This window comes from Bacillus rossius (genome assembly GCF_032445375.1).
Source record: "Bacillus rossius redtenbacheri isolate Brsri chromosome 4 unlocalized genomic scaffold, Brsri_v3 Brsri_v3_scf4_1, whole genome shotgun sequence".
Taxonomy (NCBI): Eukaryota; Metazoa; Arthropoda; class Insecta; order Phasmatodea; family Bacillidae; genus Bacillus; species Bacillus rossius.
In genome coordinates this window covers 17,591,155-17,616,931 of record NW_026962010.1, presented here as the reverse complement: position 1 = coordinate 17,616,931, position 25,777 = coordinate 17,591,155, and the positions used below count along the sequence as shown (strand labels likewise).

Sequence of the window (25,777 nt, the reverse complement as noted above, 5' to 3'; positions counted from 1 at the left end):
TGTACAGTGCAGCAAGTGTAATGGTCCCATGGCCGAGATATTGATAGTCATCCACACAGCTATCACGTGATGCCTTTATGTGCTCTTCTGCAGGAGTTTTATTAATTAATCTGCAACTTTTAACTGAATTAATTATTTAATGTATTGTTAAATGTTTTCATGTTATCATAATATGTTAATAATTCTCCAACTTTTATTTACAGTGTGGTTTCATTCATGGATATGGTCTGAACTATCATTTTTCTGCATACTTCGCATGGTGTGGCACCGTGCGGGTCCAGCCAGTTATCGTTCACTCGGCGCAGAGGCTGGACGTGGTCGCGCACCGCGGAGCCATCATCTCTTTGTCTTCACCATCTTTAGCTGCTATATGTTATGATCTGGATTATAGTGGATTATGAACTGGAAAACAGTAACGACAAGTCTCTTGGGATGGCCATATTGCCAACTGCTTTAATACAGGAAGTGCATAGATACATGCACTAAATACATAGATACATAACATCTCCTCTCTCAAAATATAAAGTTAGAACAGACATATCTTTGTATCAAAGTGCAGTTTAGTGCACCTTTCAGGATGCTGATAATTAATCCACACATTTAAAACAATACAGTTATTAACACACTAGGTTTACAAAATGGTAACAAATTGGCTTTATCAAATTTTTTTTATATCAAACTGCAGTTCAGAGCACCTTCAGGATGCTAATAATTAATCCACACATTTAAAACAATACAGTTATTAACACACTAGGTTTACAAAATGGTAACAAATTGGCTTTATCAAATTCTTTATATTTTACACACATAGTCTTTTAAATACTTTGGTAACTTCACAGTTCGCCCTGAACTTGACTTAACTACTCTCTCACCATTTTGAACAAAATTCCTTTGTGTATCATGTACATTATTGCCTAGCCTATGTCTTTCTTCAAATCCTCTAAACCTTTCTTGTGAATTATCATCACCATCCTTTACTAATTCACATGAGAGTTGTTCATGCACAGGTGGGGTTTTTGATTCATATTTATAAACTGTTTGAGTGTCTCCACTAGGTTCTTCTATGTCACCTGCAATGACCAGAGGCTGATTTATGCTATCCCTGATTATATCTTTTCGATTCCTTTCTACCTCATGACCAGTGTCAACCCTTACGCGATACGACCGTGGTCTGTCCAAGAGTTTCACAATCTGTCCACTTTGCCATGAATTCCTGTTCCTAACTTTTACTAGACTCCCTTCCTTAACGGGATACAAGAGCCAGTCCTGTCAGTCGTTATCCGATAGAGCGCGCGGGTGTCGCGAATGTGCAGCGCTCGGCTGCGGCGAGGCTTACTCCGCGCGCGGGGTTGCCAAGTCGTCAGTCGCGCGCTGGCCGCTGTCGCAGTGCCTTGGTTATCTGCCTCCCTGCCACCCGATATGTTTCCTCGCGGCCAGACACCAGCTCCGCCGGGATCCACGGCCTTCACATGCTGTGCGCGTGCTATTTTACATACCTTTTCAATTAATCAGTTGTCAACTACAATTTCTTCGCTGAAACAATTTATTTATTTGGGATTTAGTTACTATTTGAAGAGTGGCTTATAGCGAGAGATTCTGATGTATAATCTCGGCCCGGGTATGATTTTGTGGTCTAATTTTGAGCATAAACCGAAAACAATAAAAAAATAATTCCCAGTCTTATAACTCTAATCGATTAAAAAACCTTTCACTCGATAAGAAATAACGTAATTTAATTGTACTAAATGTTTTAATAAAGTGATGTCTGAAATACTTCCTGAAATGTACAGGAACAAAACTATACAAAATTTAATGCTGTATTAAACAATGATAGTCTGGCCAGATTTTTTTTGTGTAATTTTACAGAGAGTTCACAAAGATAGTTGTTATGTATGTACATTAATGATACCGTTGAAAGACACCATTAAAAAATTTATACAATATGTGCACTATTTAAATAAATATATTAATTACATATAATTTAGCATAACATTAAAGATTGAAATGAACATGTTGACATACGTTTTTAAACAGAGAAATTATAGTCTTTCAAGCACATTCACTGCTACGATACACATAATATTACTTTAGTAAAAGAGGTGTCTATATAAATTTATAATAAGTTCTAATTTAATCTACAAATAAACATAAATTATGTGTTTGATAACCCAAACTCTAAAAAAAATCGTATTGGTTTTACAATCAAAATATGATCATAATATTATCTACACTGTTATATTAGGACTGTGTCAAAAACAGAAGAAAACATGCATAACATTTAGGAAACCAAAACTGAAGTAATCTGTTTTATGTTTTTCTTTAGTGATTTTTGAGCTTCTTTTACAAAGTCAGGCTCTCGCGCATTTAGTCTTCGGGTATTTAATGGATCTGCTATCTCTGGAAGTAAGCACTCCGCAAAAAACTGTTGTAGCTTTGACAGCATGAGTTTTTCCCAAATTTCTTTGTCGAACAAAATTCTTTCAACATGGAAATCATTTTTCGTATGAACTACAAAGTCGTAATAATTTCTACTGCAGACGCCAAGTTGACCTTGAATCTGGTTTTAAAAAAAAAATGTGGGTTTTCAGTACATCTGGAGATATTCCGAGAAATGAAAAGATTGGGTGCACAAAAAAAGCCACAATCTTCGACTTCGACATTTTTAGTTTAGAATACATATTCTTAGCCACATTTTCGTTAACTCGTCCAAACTGAACGGCTTTGGAATTTATCTCCCTGTGATACAAAATTTATTTTACTAGACAGTGACAGGATGTATGTGTTCTTTTTACCACAAAACCGAAACTATATGCTGTAAGTCTGTTCATAGAAGCATCCCTCCATTTAGTGTTCTCGTGTTGACCAACAGTACTTCCTTCTTTCCAACTCATTAATATTTTTTTAAGTTGTTGCATCCCAATTCAGGTTTTCGAGGATAAACTTCATCTTTGTATCAAGTTCTTCAGGACTCAACACGTCTTCAGGACACAAAATGTCTTCAGCACTTGGACCATACTCCAAATCAGGACCAGGAGTGTTGTTTGGTCGTCTCTTTTTATTTGGAGGGCCATCTTCATGCTGGAGACAGCTAATTTTTAAAACTGTTTGGAAGTATTTTCCTGGGCTTCGACCAAATTTGTTTTTCCATGGGATGAAGTGCCACCTCGGACCTCTGACATGGGCCAGTCCAGCTCCCATACAACGAGCGTGATAAGAGCCTCTTTTAGCAAAGTGTACCCGTTTTCCACCTGAAAACTTAGCTAACATACTCATATATCGCTCAACCTAATTTTTAGTTTTGTTAAGTACGAGTCTATCAGATTTCATTACCATAGTATCAAGAGCCTTTTCAATAGCTTCCATAATCCCCGACTCTTTCACAAATGTCACAAAATTTTCATTGGTATTTTTTCTTTTTCAGTATTCTACACGGCAGTTTTCGTGACAACCGAATACATGATGAGGACCATTTTTTATGTCAAGTTTCAATCGAACGATATATGTACCAACAAGAGATATTCCAGCAATTTCGATTGCTTTTCTAGCGCCGGATTTTAATCTTACTATTGTTGATTCAAGCAAATGACGCGCAGATGGTGGAAATGACATATTTCTGGAAAATTTGTGAAAATGGTTTTTTTACAATGTGGTTTGCACACTCAATTTTTATGACTTCCCTTCCGTAAGGAACTCGCTGCTTTATTCTAAAGTAAACACTGAATCTCCGTCACCAAAATAAGTATTTTAACAAGTGCTGCTCAACACTCCCGCAGAACCCTTCTACTATTATAGTTTGTTCCATTACAGTGCTTGGACCACTATAGTTTTTAAAGCAAAGATGTTCATTCACCTTTTTGTCTTTGAGTCTTGCAAATGGGCATGCGAAGCGATACTTTGTTTTCACTCCCAGGTACAAGAGTTGGTTTGTTTCGGCTCTGATAATGCAATTCTTCAAAAGAAAAAAAAGTTAACATGCACATTTTGACTGGATTTTGTAAGTACTGAAATATTTTATTTTATGAACAGACTATAGAGTAAGCATTGGTGTAAACAGGAAGATAACTCACCACTCCACTTGAATTGAAACTATGTCAGTCAGTCCTCTTATTCCAGCCGCCGCGCCGTCCCCTACGACACTAATATGTGGTATATTATTTTCTCGTTCCCTATGGCAATAGCTAGTTTTTTTTTTTTTTTTCCATTCTCTATCATTTTCTTGGAAAGTTGTCTTTGCCGAAACTAAATAAAAAAATCATCGTAGTAGTAGCGTTAAAAAAACTTATGCAAATCACATGTACACATATTTCACTACACAAACCTATCACATTATAGGGTTATGCGAATAGTGTATTTTGGTGGTCGAAAATTTTGAATCGAACAGGAATTTTTTTTAATTTATTGCGAATAATTTCAAGGTCAAAAATTATCTTACATTTTCACTTAGATAGATACATAACAATACAGAACACATGTAGTGAAAAAGTAATACTATATTAACTTTTGCAGACAAAGTAAAAATTGTACCATGTTTATTAACTATTGAAGCAATGTAAACATCATTAATATGCACATTTCTCAGATAGAAATATTAAAAAGTGTAGTGTTGTACTTTTTAAAATTAAAATCCAAATTCCATGACCGCAATGAATAACGGAGGGGTGGAGGGGAGTTGAGAATTTGTAAAATTTGAAGGAAGTAGGCTGGAAAATAACTTGTTGCACTCATGGGTGCCACGTGTTGAGATCCTCTTCAAGAGAACTATACTACCAGCCAGCTTGTGTTAGCTACCCAAGGTCGACGGCCCACTGTTGAGATTCAGCGCTTCGTTTCGTGTTGTCACTGGGCGTCCTCACACGTACATACCCACACCACTTGAGGCAGACATTCCTCCAGCTGCCCGAAAGTAGCGGCAATCTCCTGATAGTTCTGTAGATCTCTTTCCAGGAGTGTCACGTGAAGGCTGACATTTCACGAATGTGGTAGCACGGTCGTGGGCGGCGAGTGCTAAGAGATGGAGTTATCATCTTGTAACGCGTATATTTATAAATGTGTTTGTATGTAAATCTGTTTAGTTTCGCTATTTAAAACGTATTTATCTTAAAACGTTCATTGGTTACCAAAAAGCAATCAGTAGGTAGAAACCAGAGTCTATAACTGTAACTGCCATTTTTACTTCCACGTATTATTATCATAACGAAAAAAGCAACCGTTTTTGCGGAGCGTCACAATACGACTGGGCACATAGCGGCGGTGAGGACTGCCGTACACACAGTGTGTGAGGTAACATTTCGTGAAATATACCTTGCATTATTTGAATGCTGATATTGTTCCTGTAGATGCTAGCTGCCAGACGAACGGTCACGTGTCACGGCTTGTTTTGGTATCAATTCAGGTCCTACATGTACTTGTAGGCTATCAGTTTTTTTTTCATAAGACAGCCATCTATTAAGGGAAATAAATAGTTAGATATAACAGTGTATTATTTTCGTGCTAGAGAAGGTTGAATACGGATTCAAGAGAAGAAAAAAATGTTTTTATTAGGTTAGATCGGGGATGGTCAAAACTAGTCCAAATGACAATAACGATGCTTTTACCTGGAATCGTGAAGTGTCGTATGATTAAGAGTCTACTGTATATCGGCAAATAAGCAATGACGACTATAATATCTTATGAAAAAAAGAGAAGTTTGGCTTCACCTGAGTAACAACCAGCAACTACAGATGTGCCTGTAAATATTAGCAATTTTAATCTTTGATATTCGACTTCCGAATGTGAATAGTTCATAAATAACTGCGCAACTATTCGTGTTTACGAATATCCGCACACCCCAATACATTTTCCATTTTTTGTGACTAATATTGGTATTCTAAAATTAAATAAAATACTCATTTTTAGGCAACTAATAAGATTTTCAAACTGTTGTCTCATTGCTATGTGGATTCATTCAATGTAGCTTCCTAAGTAAAAACAAAATAATGCCTGATAAAGGGATTTATCTTTAAGTTACATTCAGAAAGTCGTCTAAAAATTTACAATTATTATTCTTTCTCCTCCGAAGAACAGAAAAACTTAAAATGTTATGTAATAATACAATGGTATATGTACCTACCGGCTGCTTAATTTACTGAGCCTTTTATTTAATGTAAACCTTAGCATGCAAGTATGAAATCCATTATGAAACTTTTCGCACAGCGGATCTAAGCTGTTCCATAATATGTAAAATATATTTAACCTATCTAAGGTAAAAGTTTCAAGTTTCCACTTTTGGTTCACATTGTCTTGAACTCCAACAAAATGGAGGGGGGGGGGGGGGGGGGGGGGAGAGAGAGAGATCTCAGAACTAGTGCACTGAGATTCTCAGGGTAGACGATTTAAGTAAAAATTATTGACGGAGTAACGAATGGTGCTTAGAAATTAAGTTTGCCGCTGAATATGGGTTGAATTCCCCAACGTAGCCATGTTAATTTTTTAAGTCTTACACATAGGAACTGAAATAATATATATTTAATTGTAAGGCACAATATTTTTTATAAGCAGCAATTAATTTAAAAGTTGGCTAATTGTAACTAACAATTTGACTTGGACAGTATAATACTCAAGTGAATGAAAACAATACAACCGAATTGAGAACCTCCTTTTTTTAAGTCGGTTGAAATTAACTTAAGCTGAGGATTTTTTGCCTAACTTATACTTACATAAAAATAAACGCATTTCTTGAATCAGGATAGTTTAGTTTGCAAAGCGTCACTTAATCACATTTCAAATTGAAAAAATTGGAAGTTCATGTAAAGCACATTATGGCACAAAATATTTTTTGCCCAAAAACACTTTACAGTAAATGGAAGAAATAATTTAAACTATAAAAAATTTGGGTTCACATTCTCTTCAAACCTTTCGCTTTTCGCAGTACATCCATGCGTCTCTGAATTGATAGCACTGTTCTTAGCTTTCTTCTCGTCGTTGACACAGTACTCCGCACCTTGCTGATTATTTACTGGCACGGAGGAAGTGGGGTCAGATTCCGTTAGCCGAGGATGGGTCCGAAGTGATGGCAACACGGCAGCCGGCTGCACGCTCCCGCGCGCAAGACAGGCGCAAGTGAACCTACTCGCGGCCAGAAAAAATAGCTGAAAATGCAAAATACGAAATATTTCTTGTTCTAATAAATTTAGCAGTATGCCACCGCTTACTTTTTTATTCTTTACTTTAAAAGGAAAAATGTTGCAGACTCTAAATATTTGTATATCTTACAGCCTGTTTTTTAGACCACTTTTTCGGTTTTCCTTAATTTTAAAAACGTAAAATAAAATACTTATTAATATTTTTTCTACAATATTAATCTGACAGATGATTTCTGTTGTAAAACTGCAGCAAACAAGCCAAGTACGAAATTCTTATCTGAAAAATTGTAGATGTAGAAAACACTTTTTAACCTACAATTCCCTATCAAGTCGCCGAACCAGGGACGGCCTTAAGAGGTTTCAGCACCCTCGAGTGGTAGTCGTAATAGTGTTTTTGTTTTTGTTGTCTAGCATACAAATCCTGCACTATGTTAGGCTGTATTTGAGGAATAAATCTGTCAGCTGTAGAGGGTAGCAAGCCTATTAGGCGTCTGCTAAATAACAGCTGGGCCGGTGAAGGCATTGTGGTGTCAATCGGTGTATTACGATACTCCAAAAGAGCTAGCATGATGTCCTTGCGATCAGCAACAGACTTTTTCAACATTTGTTTGATAGTTTGTATATGGCGTTCTGCTAGTCCGTTGGACTGCGGGTACATAGGGCTTGAGGTTTTATGTTAAAAATCCCAATGCATGGAAAAATCCTTGAACTCTCTAGAGGAAAATTGAGGACCATTGTCACTGTAGAGAATATCCGGAATACCATGTCTAGCCATTACAGCTTTACAGTGTGCAATTACTTGAGTTGATGAGAGGTTTGGAAGGTGGCTAAATTCAGGGTATTTCGAGTATGTATCAACTAGCAAGAGATAATCTTTGCCCTGGAAGTGAAATATGTCAATAGCTACTATCTGCCATGGTCTGCCTGGAATTTCTTTATCAATTTGGGGTTCTTTAGTATTAGCATGCTGTGCTGCCCTGCATGTAGTACAATTGCTTCTCTGTTTTCTATGTCTCTTGACATGCCAGGCCAAAAAACACATTCACGAGCCCGTAGCTTACATTTTTGAATCCCTAAGTGAGTGTAATGAATTTTGTCTAACAAAGCCCCTCTCATGGATGTGGGAATTACGATTTGGGTTCCTTTGTATATTAGGTCATCCTGTATAGTCAAATCTTCCTTAAATGAATAATATTATTTTACGCAGGATGGTAGTTTTTTACTTGTATTAGGCCAACCCTTTAAGATGACTGCTTTGAGTTGGATCAATGTTTCATCTTTAAGTGTTTCAGACTGAAGGTTTCCAAAAGTTTTGTTAGATGTTTGTATGTGGTGTACAACCAAGCCTTGTTGAGCTGCAATCTCTTGTTCATGCAGTTCAAAGTTTGTATCTGGGCCACTAGCTCTAGACAAGGCATCAGCTATTGCTAATTCTTTACCTGGAACATATTTCAGGGTATTGTCATAATTTTGTAACTTGATTCTCATGCACTGTAATCGTAACGGGCACCTATCCAAGGTTTTTTTTAAATATTGCCTCCAATGGCTTATGATCTGTCTCAACAAGAACAGTACGCCCAAAAATGTATTGGTGAAAACGCTCACAGACGTAAACTACCGCTAGTAGTTCTTTTTCAATCTGTGCATAGTTCTGCTGGGTCTGTGTCAATGATTTTGATGCATATGCCACTGGACCCTTAGACTGTAACAGAACTGCTCCCAAACCCTTTTGGGATGCATCAACTGAAATGGTGATAGGCTCATGAGGGTTATAAAACTGTAATACAGGTGTAGTGGCTAACAAATTTTCACTTTTTCAAAAGCATTTTGATGTCATTCTGACCACTGCCAGATAGCCCCATGTTGGCACAATTCCCTTAATAACGCAGTGTGTTCAGACAGATTGGGAACAAATTTTCCCAGGTAAGTTATCATCCCGAGAAACCTTTGCAAGTCACTCACTCCCTTGGGTTCCAAAAAGTCAGTTATGGCTTGGACTTTACTCGGGTCAACTTTTATTCCTTCTTTGCAGAAGATATGTCCTATGTATTTGACCTCGCTTAGGCGAAACCTACATTTATCCCAGTTAAATGATACATTTTTTTCCAATGCCCTTTGAAGGACCCTTTCCAACCTCTGATCATGTTCATGTTATTCCTTACCAAAAACAATGATGTCATCAATATAAACTTGTACCCCATCAATGTCCTGAAACAATGTGCTAAAAACTTTGAAGAAAATTTCTGACGCACAAGACAGTCCATAGGGTAGGCGTGTGAACCTAAGCCGTCCCTGTGATGGTGAGTGAAAGGTAGTCAGCTTTGAGCTTTCCTCAGTAAGCTGTATCTGCCAAAAACATTTATTGGCGTCTAAAGTGCTAAAGTAATGTGATCCTTGCATTTTGAGTGTGGCCTCCTCTAGTGTTGGTAATCTACAGTGTTCTCTTAAGATTGCATTGTTTAATGGTTGAGGGTCTAAACAAACTCTCAATTCCCCAGAAGGCTTCTTTACGACAACAATAGGGTTCAACCATTCAGTTGGTTCATCCACCTTGATTATTACCCCTAGTTTTATCATTCGATCCAGCTCTTCTTGCAGCTAGTCATGTAGAGAAAAGGGTATTCTTTTAAAAGAAACTTCGGTGGTGCACTATCTGGTTTTAGCACAAACTGATGTGGTTCCACCCTAATGTTGCCTAAGCCTTCAAAAACAGCCTTATATTGAGACAACATTTTGTGCATTTGCGGTTCCTGTCTCGCATTCACTGTGTCTACTCTCTTAAGTATTCCAAGTTGCTGAATGCCAAGTAACCCTATTATAGGTGTAGAGCGATCAACTTTTGTCACCTGAAATTCTAATTTGTGCGAGGTCCCTAGGTTAGTCCTACAGTCAAGAAAACACTTTCCTAAGAGTTGTATTTCTGACCCCGAATAGGTTCTGGGTGCCATCTGGGACTTTAACAATGCAGTATTAGTTAACTTCAATTTTAAGAAAACACTTTCAGGAAGTACATTAACTTGTGCCCCTGTATCAACTTTGAAATTAATATTTACATCAGAGTCAGTTATATATAAACTATAAAACCATTCATCCATTAGGTTTGTTGCTATACCATCAACAGGCATAAGCATTTTAGATGTAACACAACCTAACATCAATTCAATAGGCTTTTCACTACCTACATTACCTTCCTTATTTAACACTTCATTGATAGATTTCAATCTACATATTCTCGAATAATGACCCCTTTTATTGCAATATTATAACATGCAGCATTGATCGCAGGGCACTGATGGTAAGAATGTTTATGTCCACATTTGTGACACATCTTATCAAAAGATTGACCATACCTTGAAAAGCCTTCATTGTGTGTGCCATGTTCCGGATGTAGCTTACTTGATGGCTTGTTGTACTGCTGATGCATGGCCCTTCCATCTCGTGGACCCTTATAGCTGTTATTATACTGAGAAGGGTATGCTGCTCGTCCCGCGGGTTTTCCTCTTGTCCTGTAATTTGAAGTTCTCTTCTCACAGATGTCTTCATCTTCTGTACTTCTTTCTGACGACTTCATACTTTTTTGATTGCTACAATACACTGTATGTACTACCTCCTTTCTATCGATTGTCTCCATTAATTCTTGTGTCTGTTCAGCAGCTTTGCAAATTTGTGTTGCCTTTGCCAGTGTTAGTATCGGCTCCCGTAACAAGCGATCTTTGAGACGGGAATCTCGAACTCCACACACTATTCTGTATTTGATGAGGTCATCTCTTAGTCCATCATAACCACAATTGGTGCTTAGATGTCTTAGTGCTGTGACAAAGGCGTCGATAGTCTCCCCTTCTTCTTGTACTCGATTGTTAAATTTATGTCTTTCGACACTTTGATTAGTCTTAGGCAGAAAATATGATTCTAAGCATACCAGAACAGAATCATATTTTTTACTGTTTTCTTCAGATATATCCATGGTGAAGAATAAATCCTGCCCTTCTTTACCGAGCACGTGCAGCAATGTAGCTATTTTAATACCGTCGTCTTTACCGTCACCACCTGAGGCTTTCATATTTATTAAAAATTTTTGCTTCCAGCGCTTCCAATTGTTAGCCAGATCTCCATCAAAGGTGAAAGGTCCCGGTGGTTTCAATCCCTCCATTACGCGTGCGTTTTAGGGTAACACTTAACACATCACAAAACCAAACTATTCTTCAATATCTATTACAGTCCGGTTACCAGAATGCGACTGAGATATTCCGCTTCGTACACATACAATAAACAGTCCGCAGCACCATGTTATGATCTGGATTATAGTGGATTATGAACTGGAAAACAGTAACGACAAGTTTCTTGGGATGGCCATATTGCCAACTGCTTTAATACCGGAAGTGCATAGATACATGCACTAAACACATAGATACATAACACTATAGAGCCGCCTTTGTGCATTAAACTAGATGTCTTACAAACTGTGTTGGTAGTCATTTCACATGGAACCATATCACTACATCTCACCTGTTCCCAGCCACATGTCCCACATCTACCCCTGAGATCGTCAAACTAGCTAGCTGGTGACAAGGGTTCAAAACCGAAACACCATCATTCACAGGGTAACAGCTAGGGGCACGTCATAGGTTTATCAATTAATGGAATGGTTGAAGTTAATAATGACTGTAATATATACTTTAGCATATGATTGATGTTTAAAATTATTTTATTTAAAAAATAGTTACATTTATTTTAATAGAGTAAAAAAGACACGATAGTATCGTATTTATCAATCACTTGTTTTTTGTGACTTTTGTTTCTCAGAAGTCGAATTTCATTATAAAAACCATGATGTTTGGTAATGGTTTAAAAATTTTTGAAACATATACAGCGTCTGTTTATGCTTATTGATTTTCCTTAAATCTGAAATATTTTTTTCTTCTTTTATAGTGTAACTATCGTTCCAGAGGCGCTGTATATAATACCACAGATATAATACCAAGTAGTCTCACGGTAACGTGAGTTGCTACTCTCTTTACTGTTCTGTGCTGTTCTTTCTTTGATGATTATCTGCGTTTTGAGTTCGTGTTTTTTCTGACTAAATTGTAAAGTATCTAAATAAATTTAGGAGAGGTTTGTATTTAAATTTATGAGTAAGTTATATCACTGCGGTTTATATTTATCTTCTGCTGTGAATTTTTGTTAAAACAGTGTCGTACCTGGAGTATTTACTGTGATGGACTTGGTTATGCACGTGTTTGAATCGTGTTAAATATGGCTGCATTTTTCTGTTTGAAATATTAGTATTATTTAATAATATTTACTCTTCCGCGTGTTCTTTCAGGCTTCAAAATGCAGTTAATTGTACGTGGACAGGTGAATCACGTGTTGGAGTGTGATGGCAAAGAAACTATTGCCGAAATCAAGGTATGTATTTAATAAAGTTGAATTTAGCTCTTGTTATTTCTGTTTACATTTGCACCCGTAATACTGGGATACAATAGTCACAAATACTCATGGGAAGTTAGTTACAGCGGTAAGTATTAATGCTTGGCTACATTCGCAATAGCATGCTATCATGTAAATAGCAAAGTTTGAATTGTGTCCGCTGCTATTTATAAAAGCAATTATCTAGCGAAATCCAAGCACTTAATTAACGATTTAATTTTTTACATTTAGGAATGAAAACTACAGAGCATTGCCTTTAAAGTAAATATATTTTTACTTTCAAGGAAATTCTTTGTTGTTAAGTACCTACCCGGCCGCACATAATGGTGTATTGAGCATCAGAAAAAACCATGTGATTTGAATACTGCTGAAGACATCTATGTGGGTCGGTTTAAAAACGCACTTAAGAATGCACTGAGTAGTTCTGTTTCCATAGTTAGTTTTAAACTGTATTTTTAGAATAGTGAAAATGTCTCATACATGTATTTTCAGATTAATTTTTAGACATGAAACGCTTGGTACAAATTTTTGAAAGCACTCAAGGCATTACCCCTTTTTCTTCATTTCTCCTCCATAAAGATTTGGTAGTTCTCTTATGCATGACAAGAAGACTGAGCACGAGTCTACAGCCTTGTGCATAGAGGAGATACCACTGTAGAAACACCAGCGAGCATCGCACGTATCATCCCATCTCTTAACACAAATACACTCCTGACTAGGTGGACTCCTTAATATTTCCTAAATGTTAACGTTCTCTATCACGTATCCAAGTTTATCCCTTGATCCTGATGGCATTGATCTTGCTATTGATGTTGCTTGCTGTTTTTTAATTTAGTACATCAAAAGATCCTGGACATAAAAAGCTTATGATATAACAATGAATTATGTTTGTAAGTGGAAAACTAAAGAAAAAATATTTCCTCATCACCTGACATAATTTGTTGATATTTGAGTTTTTGTTTAACCAGGATCATTTGCTCTACTATATCAAAGCAGCAAGTATTGTGTGCTACTATGTCAATGTGTACAGGATAATGAGATAAATTTGGATATATGGTACAAAACAATTATTACCCAGAGAAAAGTTTAAAGTTCAACAACTGTGTCTACTGTGAACGTGCTGTTTCGCTGTGTGTGTGCAGTGCACTTGCTGTTTTGAATGTGCACCAGCACACCAGACTGTCTCCAGTGGTCTCAATCATAACCTCATGCCATGTTAGTTTGGTAAATATGTAGTGTAGCGGTATTTGCGAGAAAAAAATGTTAAAAATCGAAAATACTTTTATTATATGCTCTTCCACTTCCTCTTTTCATTAAACCCGGTGGAGATAAGAAATTCCAAATACTTTAGGAGATACCGTTCTTATTTTGCAATACAAGACCTGTGTTATCATTCGACCACTGCAATTTTTTTTATTTTGCAGTGTGTTTGTGAATGCCTAATTAATTAAAATGGTTGATTAGGTCAGGTTAGTTACATTATAAATACTTTCAAACTAAGCGGACATTAAAAATAATGTGAATTAATTGTAATGGTTGTTTAGTTTTAAAGTATTTATAATGTAACTGACCTGACCAAACAAACCGGGACAAAGTATGAACAGTAGGAACTCAAGTAATTTTTTTATTACTTATTACTTGCGCAACAATATCCAAATAACAAATAAAACATTAAAATTTGAAACGTTAAAAACTCACCTAAGTTAGAGGTGGGTACAATTCCTTTGCCATTAGTAGAAAATGATGTAGTCATTCACCTACGTCATGGGGGGAAAAAAAATGCTACTCGTAAACATGAAACCATTTTATACGCCGCATGAATGCACAGGTATTGTGATGGAAATTAAAAAATTTGTTATCTCCTAAAGTATTTGGAATTTCTTATCTCCACCGGGTTTAATGTAAAGAGGAAGTGAAACAGCATATAATAAAAGTATTTTAACATTTTTTTTTTTTTTTTTTTTCGCAAATACCGCTACTCTACATATTTACCATTAGTTTTTGTTTTTTTAACCTTGTGAGAAGTTAATTTTGCTGTAATTGGTAGTGAAAAAACTGAGTTTTTACAGAATAAATTTCATAACAATACAGGAGTTTTTTTTTTAATTAAATGCAGAAATTAATTTTTTTTTTTCTAAACTCGGTCATGTTGTAATTAGCAAAACTCCATGGTGCAAAAATAATAAACAAAAAAATATTTGGTCACCAGTTCTCAATTGCAGAGAGAGTACAATATTCAAAGCTCTGATTTGCCGTAAACATAACATTTTAGTAAAGTGAAATTCTAATGTTGATTGTGTTTGGGCAATTAGATAATTGTATCGAGTGAATTTAATATGAAACACAAGAAAATTGCCTTTTTGTTTTTAGTACATTACAATTACAAGTGTTCTTGTAACATTTAAGATATTTAATTCTGATATTGCAAATAGGTTTCTTTTTAGCTTATAATAAAATTCAAACCACATTTATTTACTATTTAGGATTTAAAAACACTTGAATGCAAATGTAAATCCTAGTATACAGTTTTTTTTTTATATATTTTTTTTAGGAGCATTATAAAAAAATAATGGGAACGGATTTTACGATGCACGCACACCTTGAAATGAAATTTTCATAGGATTGAAAAAAGGCTACTTACAAATAAAAATTAGGTGTGTGTTTTTTAAACATATACTGTATTGATGTAATACTGGTCCATACAATTAATAAAATGTATTAATTGTGATAATGATAGAAGTTATGTTTATAAACTTTTTCATGTATTTACAAAGTGAAAATATATATTCCTATACGTGTCATTTATTTGCATAAATATTCAGCAAATTTATTGATTTTTATACATGTGTAGGCCTATATTAATATTGAATACTGAGTATTTATAAAAAAAAATTAATTTGATTGAATTTATAACAACCATATTTATAATATTATTCCAGCCCTATTATTATTTTATAATGCCAAGTAAGTATTACTTATAATTCATTGCACCCATTTTTTGATTAGCAATATTATTTAAAAGTCGTTGAATTTTTACTGTTATTTTTATGTGATCAAATTTCATGTTTCACTTTGAGTTCATAAAATATGCAAGGGATGCAACATACAGCAGATGCAATAAAATTACATGTCATTTAAAAAGCATTAATGCCACACAAAGTTACCATCTGTACAACTTGAAATTTTATAATGGTAAATAAAAATTCTTTTGCGGGCTTCTATTGGTATAGGTACAGGTACCACTTGTTTGCTGAAATATTACAAGTGCTTCATTACCTGTGAAGTTTGTAGTGTCACAAATTTCGGGAAATAGGTTTAATAATAACCAAATTATAAATTGTGAGGTGGTGTGGTGTTGTGTACACCTGCATGGTGCAGTGGCTGCATTTTCAGCCTACCTAAAAATGCACAAGGCTGTTGTTCAGAAAGCCAAAACACAAGACTGATTTTGTCTTTGTGCATGGTTCCAACATTGACAATTGCCTATAGAAGTATCAAAATCAGATATTGTAAATTATTGCACTCCATTTATTTTAATGGACTTCAGTGACTGTTCAAGCTTCAACAGCTGAATATTATTATATTGAAACTGACAACATTATAAATTATTCATGAATTAAGTAGTCTAGTGCTGCGAGAATTTTTTTTTTTTTTTTCCAAGCCTTAGTATTTGTTAAGGCATCAGTCCTAAATGTTGTATTTTATCTGAAACAGAGTTGACTTGTGCATTTGTGTACGAGTGGTATCTCGCAGATAGGAACGTCTGTTGCGAATGATGTACTGTAAACCACTGCCCTGAGAGCGAGGTGCACCGAGTGCTGCCGCGACAGCTGAGCAGCCGACGGACGGCCGTGTGCGTGCCGGCAGGAGCGGCTGGCCGCGCTGGAGCAGGCGTCCTCGGAGGAGATGATCCTGTACTGCGGGGGCAGCCCCTTGGGCGAGGAGGCGCTGGTGTCCGGCCTGCAGGCCCTCAGCCTGGACCTCAGCGTGGCCCTGAAGGGGGGCAAGGTGCACGGCTCGCTGGCCCGCGCCGGCAAGGTCAAGGGGCAGACACCCAAGGTAGCTTACAGTGTAGTATGTCCCCCTTCCCTCTCATTTGCAAGGAGAAATAATAAAGCTAGGAGCTAGAGTAATAATTATTTGTTATTGTTTAAAATTGCATGACCAAAAATATTCTCCCCTCATAACCTCCCCCTCCCCTCCTCACCCTTTTCACAATGTTTTAAGCTAAATGCACCCTTGGAGCAAACCCTTTGGGTTTTTTTTTCTCAACATAGTTATTTTAAAAAAATTGCACTCTTAACAATTATAATTGGAATATGTGTGTGTTTTATGTGGATGATTTTGTTTTAGAAAAAAATACCAATATTAATAAGTGTGACTGCATTAGACTGCTTAGTTAACCAGTTTTGTATTGGCTGTATTGTCATTGTTTTCCTTTCAAATGCAGTTTCATCCTAAATCTTAATTTTTTTTATTTTTAGATAAATTTTTGAAAATAGCCCTTCAAAAAGTAAATGTATTTAAAAAGCCCTTAATTTGTCTGAAAACATAAACTGAATTTTGGTGATTGTGTAGAGTCGTGACTTTCAGGAAATAAGTCAGTTGATTGCTAAAGCGAATTTTCACTTTATCTATTATGTTATTATTTCCCATAAGCCACAATATTTGTGGAAGAACTCAGATAACTAAAGGAATTTTCACTTTAGTTATTATGTAATTGTCTTTTTTCCCAGAAGCCATGATTCCTTGGAAATAAGTCAAATAACTAAAGTGAATTTTCACTAAGTTATTACATAATTACCTTATTTTCCAGAGCCACCCACGACTACAAATGTGTCTGCGTAGTGAGTTAAAAAATAATAGCTCTTGATTTTTGAATAATATGCAATTTTAACCTTTTAATAAATTTTACCTATTAATTAGGTTACCTATTTCTAAGTACCTTGAGACCCTTCTTGGCTGGGTTTTATTGCCTACTTTAATGTGCATTAATGCAGTGTATTTAAAGTACTCTGCCATTCTGGGTTTCATAAATATTTGCTATACCGTATTTACTCGCATAATGTCCGCAGTAATTTGGCTACTTTTTTGACAAGAAAAAATGGGGTGCGGACCTAATGAGGTGATGTCAAAAAAAAATTTTTCCTCAAAATTTTACGTTTTGTGTAGAGTAAAAAAATTATTGTTCTCTCATAATCAGTTTACTAGCAGAGCGCTGGCGACTCTCCGCAGCAGACGTGAGAAATGTGACAGGTGTCGAGATAATTGGGTGCCGGCGATTAGTGGAAGACGCCACTCATTTTTTTTCTTCTCTCAAAAGTGTATGCGCTCTTACTTTCAGAAGCCGCAGCCAGTCTACACAAAATAAACGCTTTGCGTGAAAAGATATAATTTTAAATTTTCATTGAAATGGCCACTTGACGGCACGGGGCAGATGTCTAATGTCTGCATTAGCCGGCGCCGGCGAGCCTCCCTCCCTGTCCCTTGCCCATGTGTGTATAAAAAACCGTGCACATGTACCCCCACCACTTCTCCGCTACCTCCCCTACTTTGTGACGTAGTGTGAGTTGACGTGTACTTACTTGTTCTATATATAGCCCATCCCCTTGCAACTCGCGTGACGGCGCAGACAAATGCGCAGTAGTGTGCGAGTTTCTGAGTCCGGACGGTTTCACCACGCTACAAACCCTCTCAGCGACCGCTCCGGAGAAATGAACAACTCAAGGTCAAAGAATTGTTGACAGCGTCTGTAAATTTCCATCCCGTTACTGTGCCTTTTAGGGGTGGCTAAGGTTTCTTTGTCTGGTGCGGACTTTATGCGGATTTCAACAAATTCCATTTCAAGTATTTAAAAAGAAATGTGCGGACGTTATGCGATTAAATACGGTACTATCATTAATTTTAGAACTGTCGTCTAACTCGGAAGTCATAAATATATATCTTTCCAAACTGTCAAAATATTTTTGTCTGTTGTAGATAGAGAAAATAACATGGTGGATTTCAATAAAGATGTAACACCAAATAGCATTTCAATACACCAGTATATATGTTAATATGCCACATACTGATAACTCGTAATCTAGGCTGTTTTATCTCCATTGTGACGTGATGTTTTGTTAGTCACCACATTTGGATTTCTCTTACTGGAATACAGCGAAACCCCTTATTTACGTTACCGTTATTTACGTTTTCCCGTTATTTGCACTATATTCTTCAGGTCCCGTTTAGTTCCCATTTAGTCCAATACAATACCTTCACGCAAATTACGTCTCAAAATTTGAATCCATCCCGCTATTTACGTCACGTAACAAACATAAACAACTTGGTGCAATCGCCATAGATGATGAAACTGTAAAAGAATTGTCCGAAAATAAACATGTGAAACGCGTCAAAGATTTCGTTCGTATCGAAAACCACAACACACTACAAGATGGTGATGAAGTTGTGCGGGATCTATTTGCGCTGCGAGCGCTGTCGATTTTCTGGACGATATTTTAATCACATACACAACTGCATGTTTACATTCTGTGAACATTATGGTAAAGGAAAGTCAACATCCGGTAACGGTAAATAGAATGCTAGAATAACGTGGTAGAAAATATTGTGTAAAAAAGTTTCCTTTTATTTTGAATTTTTTTTTATCAGTGAAGTCTGTCTTTTATGGTTAAGTAATGGAGAAAAGGCAGCGTCATACGTTTTCAGTGGCGGAAAAATTAAAAATAATTGAAAAATCAGACGAGTTTGTGGGAACACGAGTTGATTTGGCAAAAGAACTTTCAATTCCCATCAGCACACTCAATACGATTTTGAAGAATCGTAATAGCATTGCAGAAAATGCAGCAAAATGCGGGCCAAGTGCAAAAAAACGAAAATACTGTAAAGAATCAAAATTTAAAGAAGTTGAAGATATTCTTGTGGAGTGGTTTGTGGGTGCACGTTCTGCGAATCTGCCAATCAGCGGGTCCATTTTGCGAGAAAAAGCTCGTGTGATTGCATCCCGGCTTGGCATTGAAGATTTTACAGCTTCCAATGGATGGCTAGACAGGTTCAAACAACGCCATAATGTTGTTTACAAAGTTGTATGCGGTGAAAGCAAGAGTGTGAATGAAGATACAGTGGAACACTGGAAGGAAACTCAGCTTAAGGAGAAGATTGCCAGCTATTCTCCGAAAAATATATTTAATGCTGATGAAACTGGATTGTTTTATAGTGTTCTGCCTGACAAAACCTTCACTTTTAAAGGGGAGAAGTGCCATGGAGGAAAGTTAAGTAAGCAACGAATCACTGTACTTCTGTGTACAAATGCTGATGGAAGTGAAAAGTTGCCTCTCTATGTTATTGGCAAGGTTATGAAACCCAGGTGTTTCAAAAACGTACGCACCCTTCCTACCAAGTACACAGCAAACAAAAAGTCATGGATGACGAGTGCACTGTTCCAGAGCCAACTTCATGCACTTGATGCCAAAATGGGTGTTCAAAACAGGAAAATTGTTTTGTTTATTGACCAGTGCCCTGCACACATGGGAAACATACAGCTTCGTAATACAGAAGTTGTTTTTTTCCCTGCGAACTGCACGAGTGAACTACAGCCACTGGACCTAGGTATTATACAGTCATTCAAGTTCCTGTACCGAAAATACCTGGTCACAAGAGCGGTGACCATGCTTGACACCGGTAAGGATCCCTCGACAATGAAGATTGATGTATTGACAGCCTTACACTGCACAGCTAGAGCATGGAAAGAGGTCACAGTTACAACGATTCAAAATTGTTTTGCGAAGGCAGGCTTTTTTTTTCCAGAGGCAGGTTGTAGTGCCAGTGAAGATGATGGTGTCACCATCATAGAGGATGTGCCTGAGTATTGCCAACTGTCTCAAAAGGAGTCTTTTAAGGACTATGTGGCAATTGACCAGCAGGTAGTTACCTCACAAGTCCAGTGTGTGGAGGACATTATTATCAATAGTGGCATCACCAACTCGCAAGAAGATGATGATGATGAAGAAGAAGAAGAGGGGCAAGAAGAACCAGTTCCTACTACAAGAGACGTGCTCGCAGCTCTTCAAACATTGCGCAGCTATATATCAAGTTCTGAAGGCAGTGCTAGTTCATTTGATAACTTTTATAATTTGGAGAGGCAAATAATCTCCTTGAACAGTCAAAAAAGCAAGCAGAAAAAAATTTCAGATTTTTTTGTTAGGAAGTAATCAGAAAAACTTTTTGGCTTTCATTATTTTTTTATTTTTGTCAAATGTGGTAAATTAAATGATAAAATACTAGAGTAAAATTTGTTGTTAGTGTGTTTGTACCTGCATTATAGTATGTGCTATTAAACAAAAGGAAAAAAATACTGAATAAGGTAAGCTGTACTCCTTTTCATACTTTTCCCTTTATTTACACTTTCCTGCTTTTTACACTTTTTTACTTTGTCCCCATGAAAAGTGCAAATAAGGGGTTTTGCTGTATGTACTTCAGTATTTTTATTGTCATTGTTTAAATTATTCCTACGTATACACCCTGAACTGAGGTGGAAAGGGTCCTCTGAAGACAGTGGTGACAGCAGTATGTCAGTTTTAGTGAAGTTGAGTTTGCGCTCTGGTGTTGAAGTCTTGTCTGTCTCCCAGGTGGAAAAGCAAGATAAGAAAAAGAAGAAGACTGGGCGTGCTAAGCGTCGCATACAGTACAACCGCCGTTTCGTGAATGTTGTCCAGGGCTTTGGTAGGAGGCGAGGCCCCAACGCCAACTCGTAATGTGTTTCATTTGCAAGGGCATGCTCAACGCAGCAAAACTAATTATTGTTATTCTAAAGTGAAAATCTTAAAACTGCATTTCTTCTTTGGCATAGTGAGAGGTTTTGACTGGACTTGTATTTGAAAAACATATAATTTTGCTGTGTTGGCTAATAAAAACTTCTTGTGAAATTGTTTTATGTTTTCTTCATTTACAAATAACACACATTTTCTCTTAAAGTAATTTGTTGAATAATTGATGTTGCTTTCTTGAAGGGATTCTTAAAATTTCAGCTGCACGTATTTGCAAGATAATCAACTCGTGGGTAAATCTACTTATGTTTAGAGTTAATTTAACTCTAAAGAAGGAATGTAGATTTAACTCAAACTATAATGACGATATAGTAGAGTTCTTCTAATCCGGATGGAATTTTTATAAATACGTAGGATTTACTCTTTTAAAGGGTTGAATGTTTTAGCATTATAGTTGATGTATGTTTGGTTTCTTCTACATTTTGTTTTGTTACTAAGCCAAGGCGATCCTAGTTTGATTCCCGGCGGAGTCAAACCCTGATTTTTTCACGAGTAGGCAATGAGGCAGACATTGCCGTAGCCTGTAGGTTTTCTCTGGGTTCTCCCGCTTCCTCCACCAATTCATTCCATCGCTGCTACATACCACATCTCACCTTGCGCATTCTTCAGGCTGGCCGGAACGACATGTCTGTCCCTCGGGTAGGACAGCCGGCTCCTGTGAGTGTCAGCCCCGTCCCATCCATGCAGACCCTGTCTCAGGCGGGAAGCTTCACTGTTGCCTATAGAAGCTAGTTTCGAAACACTGCTGTTCTGCTTGCTGTCTCCCATTGGTTTGGCGGCTTAGGTGGAGGGGGGGAGGAGATATCAGTTGACCACTTGCTCTCTGCATGAGTGATGAGACCACCTCATGGCCTGGCTTGGCTCTCACATCCAGTCTCATGACCTACTGCCCTGCATTGTTATAGTCATGTATCATTCATACAAGCATATTAGTCTGAAAGGAATCACCAAGGCCTATCATAAAGATTAGTCCCAGCATTTGCCTGGAATGATTTCAGGAAACTTTGAGAATCCAAATTCAGTTACGGCAGACCCTGATTTTGAACCTGGGTATTCGATTGAAAGTCATGCCAATGTCCTATTTTATTCTGTGCACTGCTGCTTATCAATTAAAAAATATCCTTCTGCGTTTAGGCCTCATTACTGTCAACGTCTAGTTCCTCGTCACCTCCTACTTGTAGTAGCACCCCTCATCATTGTTCTGGGCATCTGTTCTCTGAGAATAGTGTGTGAGATTTGAAGTAATTGTTTGACACGTGCCTGAGGTGGCAGTTGAGAGCTAGAAGGCATCAGGAAAGTAAGCTACAGTCCACTCAATGCAAGTTAAGTATGTGAAGGAGTTCAAGGTTGCTACGGGTATAGAAAACAGGGAAATTAAAATAGTTGGGACATACCTGGAAAAGTCAGGGAAATTGTCAAATATATCTGTAAAATTACAATTTCTGCCAACATTCGGCAGCACCTCAAAAAATGCTCAAACTTTTATTAATCACAAAATTGCATTGATTTCCCTTGTCTTAAAATGCTGGTCTTTTTTACTGTTAACACAAAGGGGGTGAACTTATTTCCAGATGCTTGCATACAAGTTCAATAGCCTACATAAGTGAATCAATACCTAGCAATTGTATACAAACACGTGTATCTATCTAAAATGGTGTTAATTTTACTAAGGTGACACATTTGAAAGCACGTACATCTTTCCCCCAAAAAAAAGCAACATCAAGTTAGCTACGGGATAATTTATGTCTGGAAGGTCAAGGAAACTGGTTGATTCAGATCTGAAAAACCTTTAAACATCAGGGAATTTTGGAATATAAAGCTTTTAGTAACTTTGGAGTGGAGCTTATCTTCCTGAGATGCCCTCTTCCACGTCTCCCCTTTACCATCGTTCTTGAGTAATATGTCACTAGCAGTGAGTGCTTGTATATTGTTTCGTGAATCTAGCTTTCAATGCATTTTAAAAACTAAAAATAAGGAGCATAAAGATTGATGCTAGTTGCGTAGGAGTGGGAAAGGATAGTAAAACCCTCTTAATAGAATTATGGGATAACCAAGCAAAATATTCTTCTTAAGAAGGAAAGAATTATTAAGGTAAATAATTGAAAGTAAATAATAAGTTTCTAATTAAGTGTTTTAATTGAAATTTGGTTGAGAAGAGGGAAATAAAATAAGATGGCTTTTAGAGTCAACTCAGATTAATAAGCCAGTGAAAAAATTGTAGTACAATCATTTGGGGTAACTTTGTACCACAATTCAGCATTATTAGATTACATTTTAAGTAGCAAAGTGTACCTATTTTAACTTATGTTTTGTATAAATTGTTATAAATATTTTGACTAAATAACTTCATATAAATAGTTTAGCAATACATACTAGATTATCATACAAATTAATATATATAGTAGTAAAAAGTTACTCTGTCATGGGAATCTTTGTACCTGTCAGCAAAAATACATTTATTTTTTAGGTTTTGTAATCAGTCAGACTGCTTAACATTCAACAGCGCCGCTAGCGAAGGCAGCACGTGCGAGCGGCACAGCACCAGGTCCCCAACAACAAAAGACTGAGCCTTACGCACATGGTTGTAAGCCGTGGCCACCGCCTTCCGCGCCCTAGCTAGGTTACAACTAACGTCATTACACATGCGGACCAACTCCAACGGCGAGAGAGAAGAATCCAGCGGGGGCAATCCCCACTGATTAAGGAGCGGATGAGACAGCTCCCTTCCCAGGAAAGGAACCGAGGGCTAGAAGCTAGGTGCCGAATGCACGGCTGCATTCAGGCCCAGATTTATGAACTCAAGGTCCAAGTTCCACAACATTTGGTAATCCCAGTAGAAAGACGTAAGGATCCCCTTTAGGACCTTATTAACACGTTCGGATTGATTGCCCTGAGGACAGTACGCAGAGCACATGTCATGATAAAAAGTGCTCTGGAAGTAGCTCGCATTGTCGGACACAAGGATAGAGGGTGCGCCAAAAATTTGCCAAACATGGTTACTTAGGACTCTAACAATGGACAAGGTCTTCATGTTCTTCAGTGGAAAAAGCAAAACAAATTTCGAAAATACGTCTACCAGAACTAACAAACAAACATTGCCCTGACGTGACCGCGTGAGGGGCTCAAAAATGTCCAAATGGGCCGTATGCCATGGCGCGACGGGAGGATTCGCACAATATAAGCCAACTTTAGAAGACTGAGGGGGCTTCGAAATCTGGCAGTCGTGGCAACCACGAACATGTTGACGTACGTTGTTGCGCAATTCCAGCCAGTACAGATGAGCGGAGATTTTGCGGAACGTTTTGTCAATCCCCAGGCGGCCACTGATCAAGGACCCGTGAAAGTATGACAACACCATGGGCCTAAGTTTAAGGGGGACGACGGCCTTGTGTGCTTTTCCCGAGCTCCCCAAAAAATACAAGGTTCCATGCTCCTCAGCAAAAGGGACAGACACGACCCTAAGGTCCCTACGAACCTCTTTGCAAATTTCGTCATCCTGCTGGTAGGACTGAAGACAAGTATGACTCAGGGAATATCTTGCAGACGCCTAAGAACTCGACTCGCTTGGGACTCTCCGGGTTTTCCACAATGAACTCATCAGGTGAGAACATATGTGACAACGCGTCCGCCACCACGTTTTCCACTCCCTTAACATGGTGTATCTCGAAGCGGAAGCGAGACAACCTAAGAATCCACCTCCCAAGCTTGCCGAGCTGGTGTGGGTGGTTATACAACCAACTCAGTGCCTGTATGTCGGTATATAGATCAAATTCCCTGCAATCGAGGTAAGTCTCAAACTTCTCTAGCCCGAACAAGCAGGTGAGCGCTTCCTTCTCGTAGACCCCAAGACGCCGCTCAGAGTCCTGTAAGGTTCGGCTGGCATAAGCAATAGGGCACAATTTACCATCTTCCATGTGCCCTAACACCGCCATAGTGCAAGGGAGGAGGCATCCACCCAAACGGCGAAGCATTTCCCAAAGTCAGGCAAAGTTAAGATCGAAGGGGCTGCCATGTAGAGTCTCTGAAAGGCGGCTTCCTGGTCCTCACCCCAGACGAAGGGAACACCCTTCTTCCTCAAGGCGTTAAGCGGGGCGCAGAAGGCCGCAAAGGTGGGAATGAACTGGGAAAAGTAGCCCAACATCCCCAAGAAACATTGAACTCCCTTAAGGTTCCTGGGCTGAGGAAAATTGACAATGGGCGCAATTTTCTCGGGATCCATTAAAACCTGCCCCTGACTGATGACATACCCTAAAAATGTGACATGATCCTGGGCCAAAAATTTTTATTTGGGTTGACAGTCAGCTCAACCACCCTCAGTCAGTCAAAAACTTTCTTCAGGTGTTCTAAATGCTCATCGAATGACTCGCTGTACAAAATTATGTCATCTATATAATTGAACACTCAGCA

The 25,777-nt window shown here is 37.7% G+C and overlaps 1 protein-coding gene across 1 annotated transcript; it reads left to right on the top strand.

Annotated features, from left to right (window-relative positions):
• Positions 1-12,105: 12,105 nt before the first annotated feature.
• On the top strand, positions 12,106-21,474 carry LOC134541509 (ubiquitin-like FUBI-ribosomal protein eS30 fusion protein). The gene is made up of 4 exons (XM_063385009.1): positions 12,106-12,233; positions 12,445-12,527; positions 16,416-16,607; positions 21,173-21,474. The coding sequence occupies exons 2-4, from the start codon at positions 12,453-12,455 to the stop codon at positions 21,296-21,298; spliced, it is 393 nt and encodes a 130-aa protein (XP_063241079.1). The 5' UTR covers positions 12,106-12,233; positions 12,445-12,452; the 3' UTR covers positions 21,299-21,474.
• Positions 21,475-25,777: the final 4,303 nt, after the last annotated feature.

What these genes read in the sequence shown, in the direction of transcription:
- LOC134541509 (XM_063385009.1), top strand. Translation starts at nt 12,453, where the DNA reads ATGCAGTTAATTGTACGTGGACAGGTGAATCACGTGTTGGAGTGTGAT. An exon ending in AAACTATTGCCGAAATCAAG is followed by an intron (nt 12,528 to 16,415) that starts GTATGTATTTAA and finishes GCGTGCCGGCAG; the next exon opens with GAGCGGCTGGCCGCGCTGGA. An exon ending in TCAAGGGGCAGACACCCAAG is followed by an intron (nt 16,608 to 21,172) that starts GTAGCTTACAGT and finishes TCTGTCTCCCAG; the next exon opens with GTGGAAAAGCAAGATAAGAA.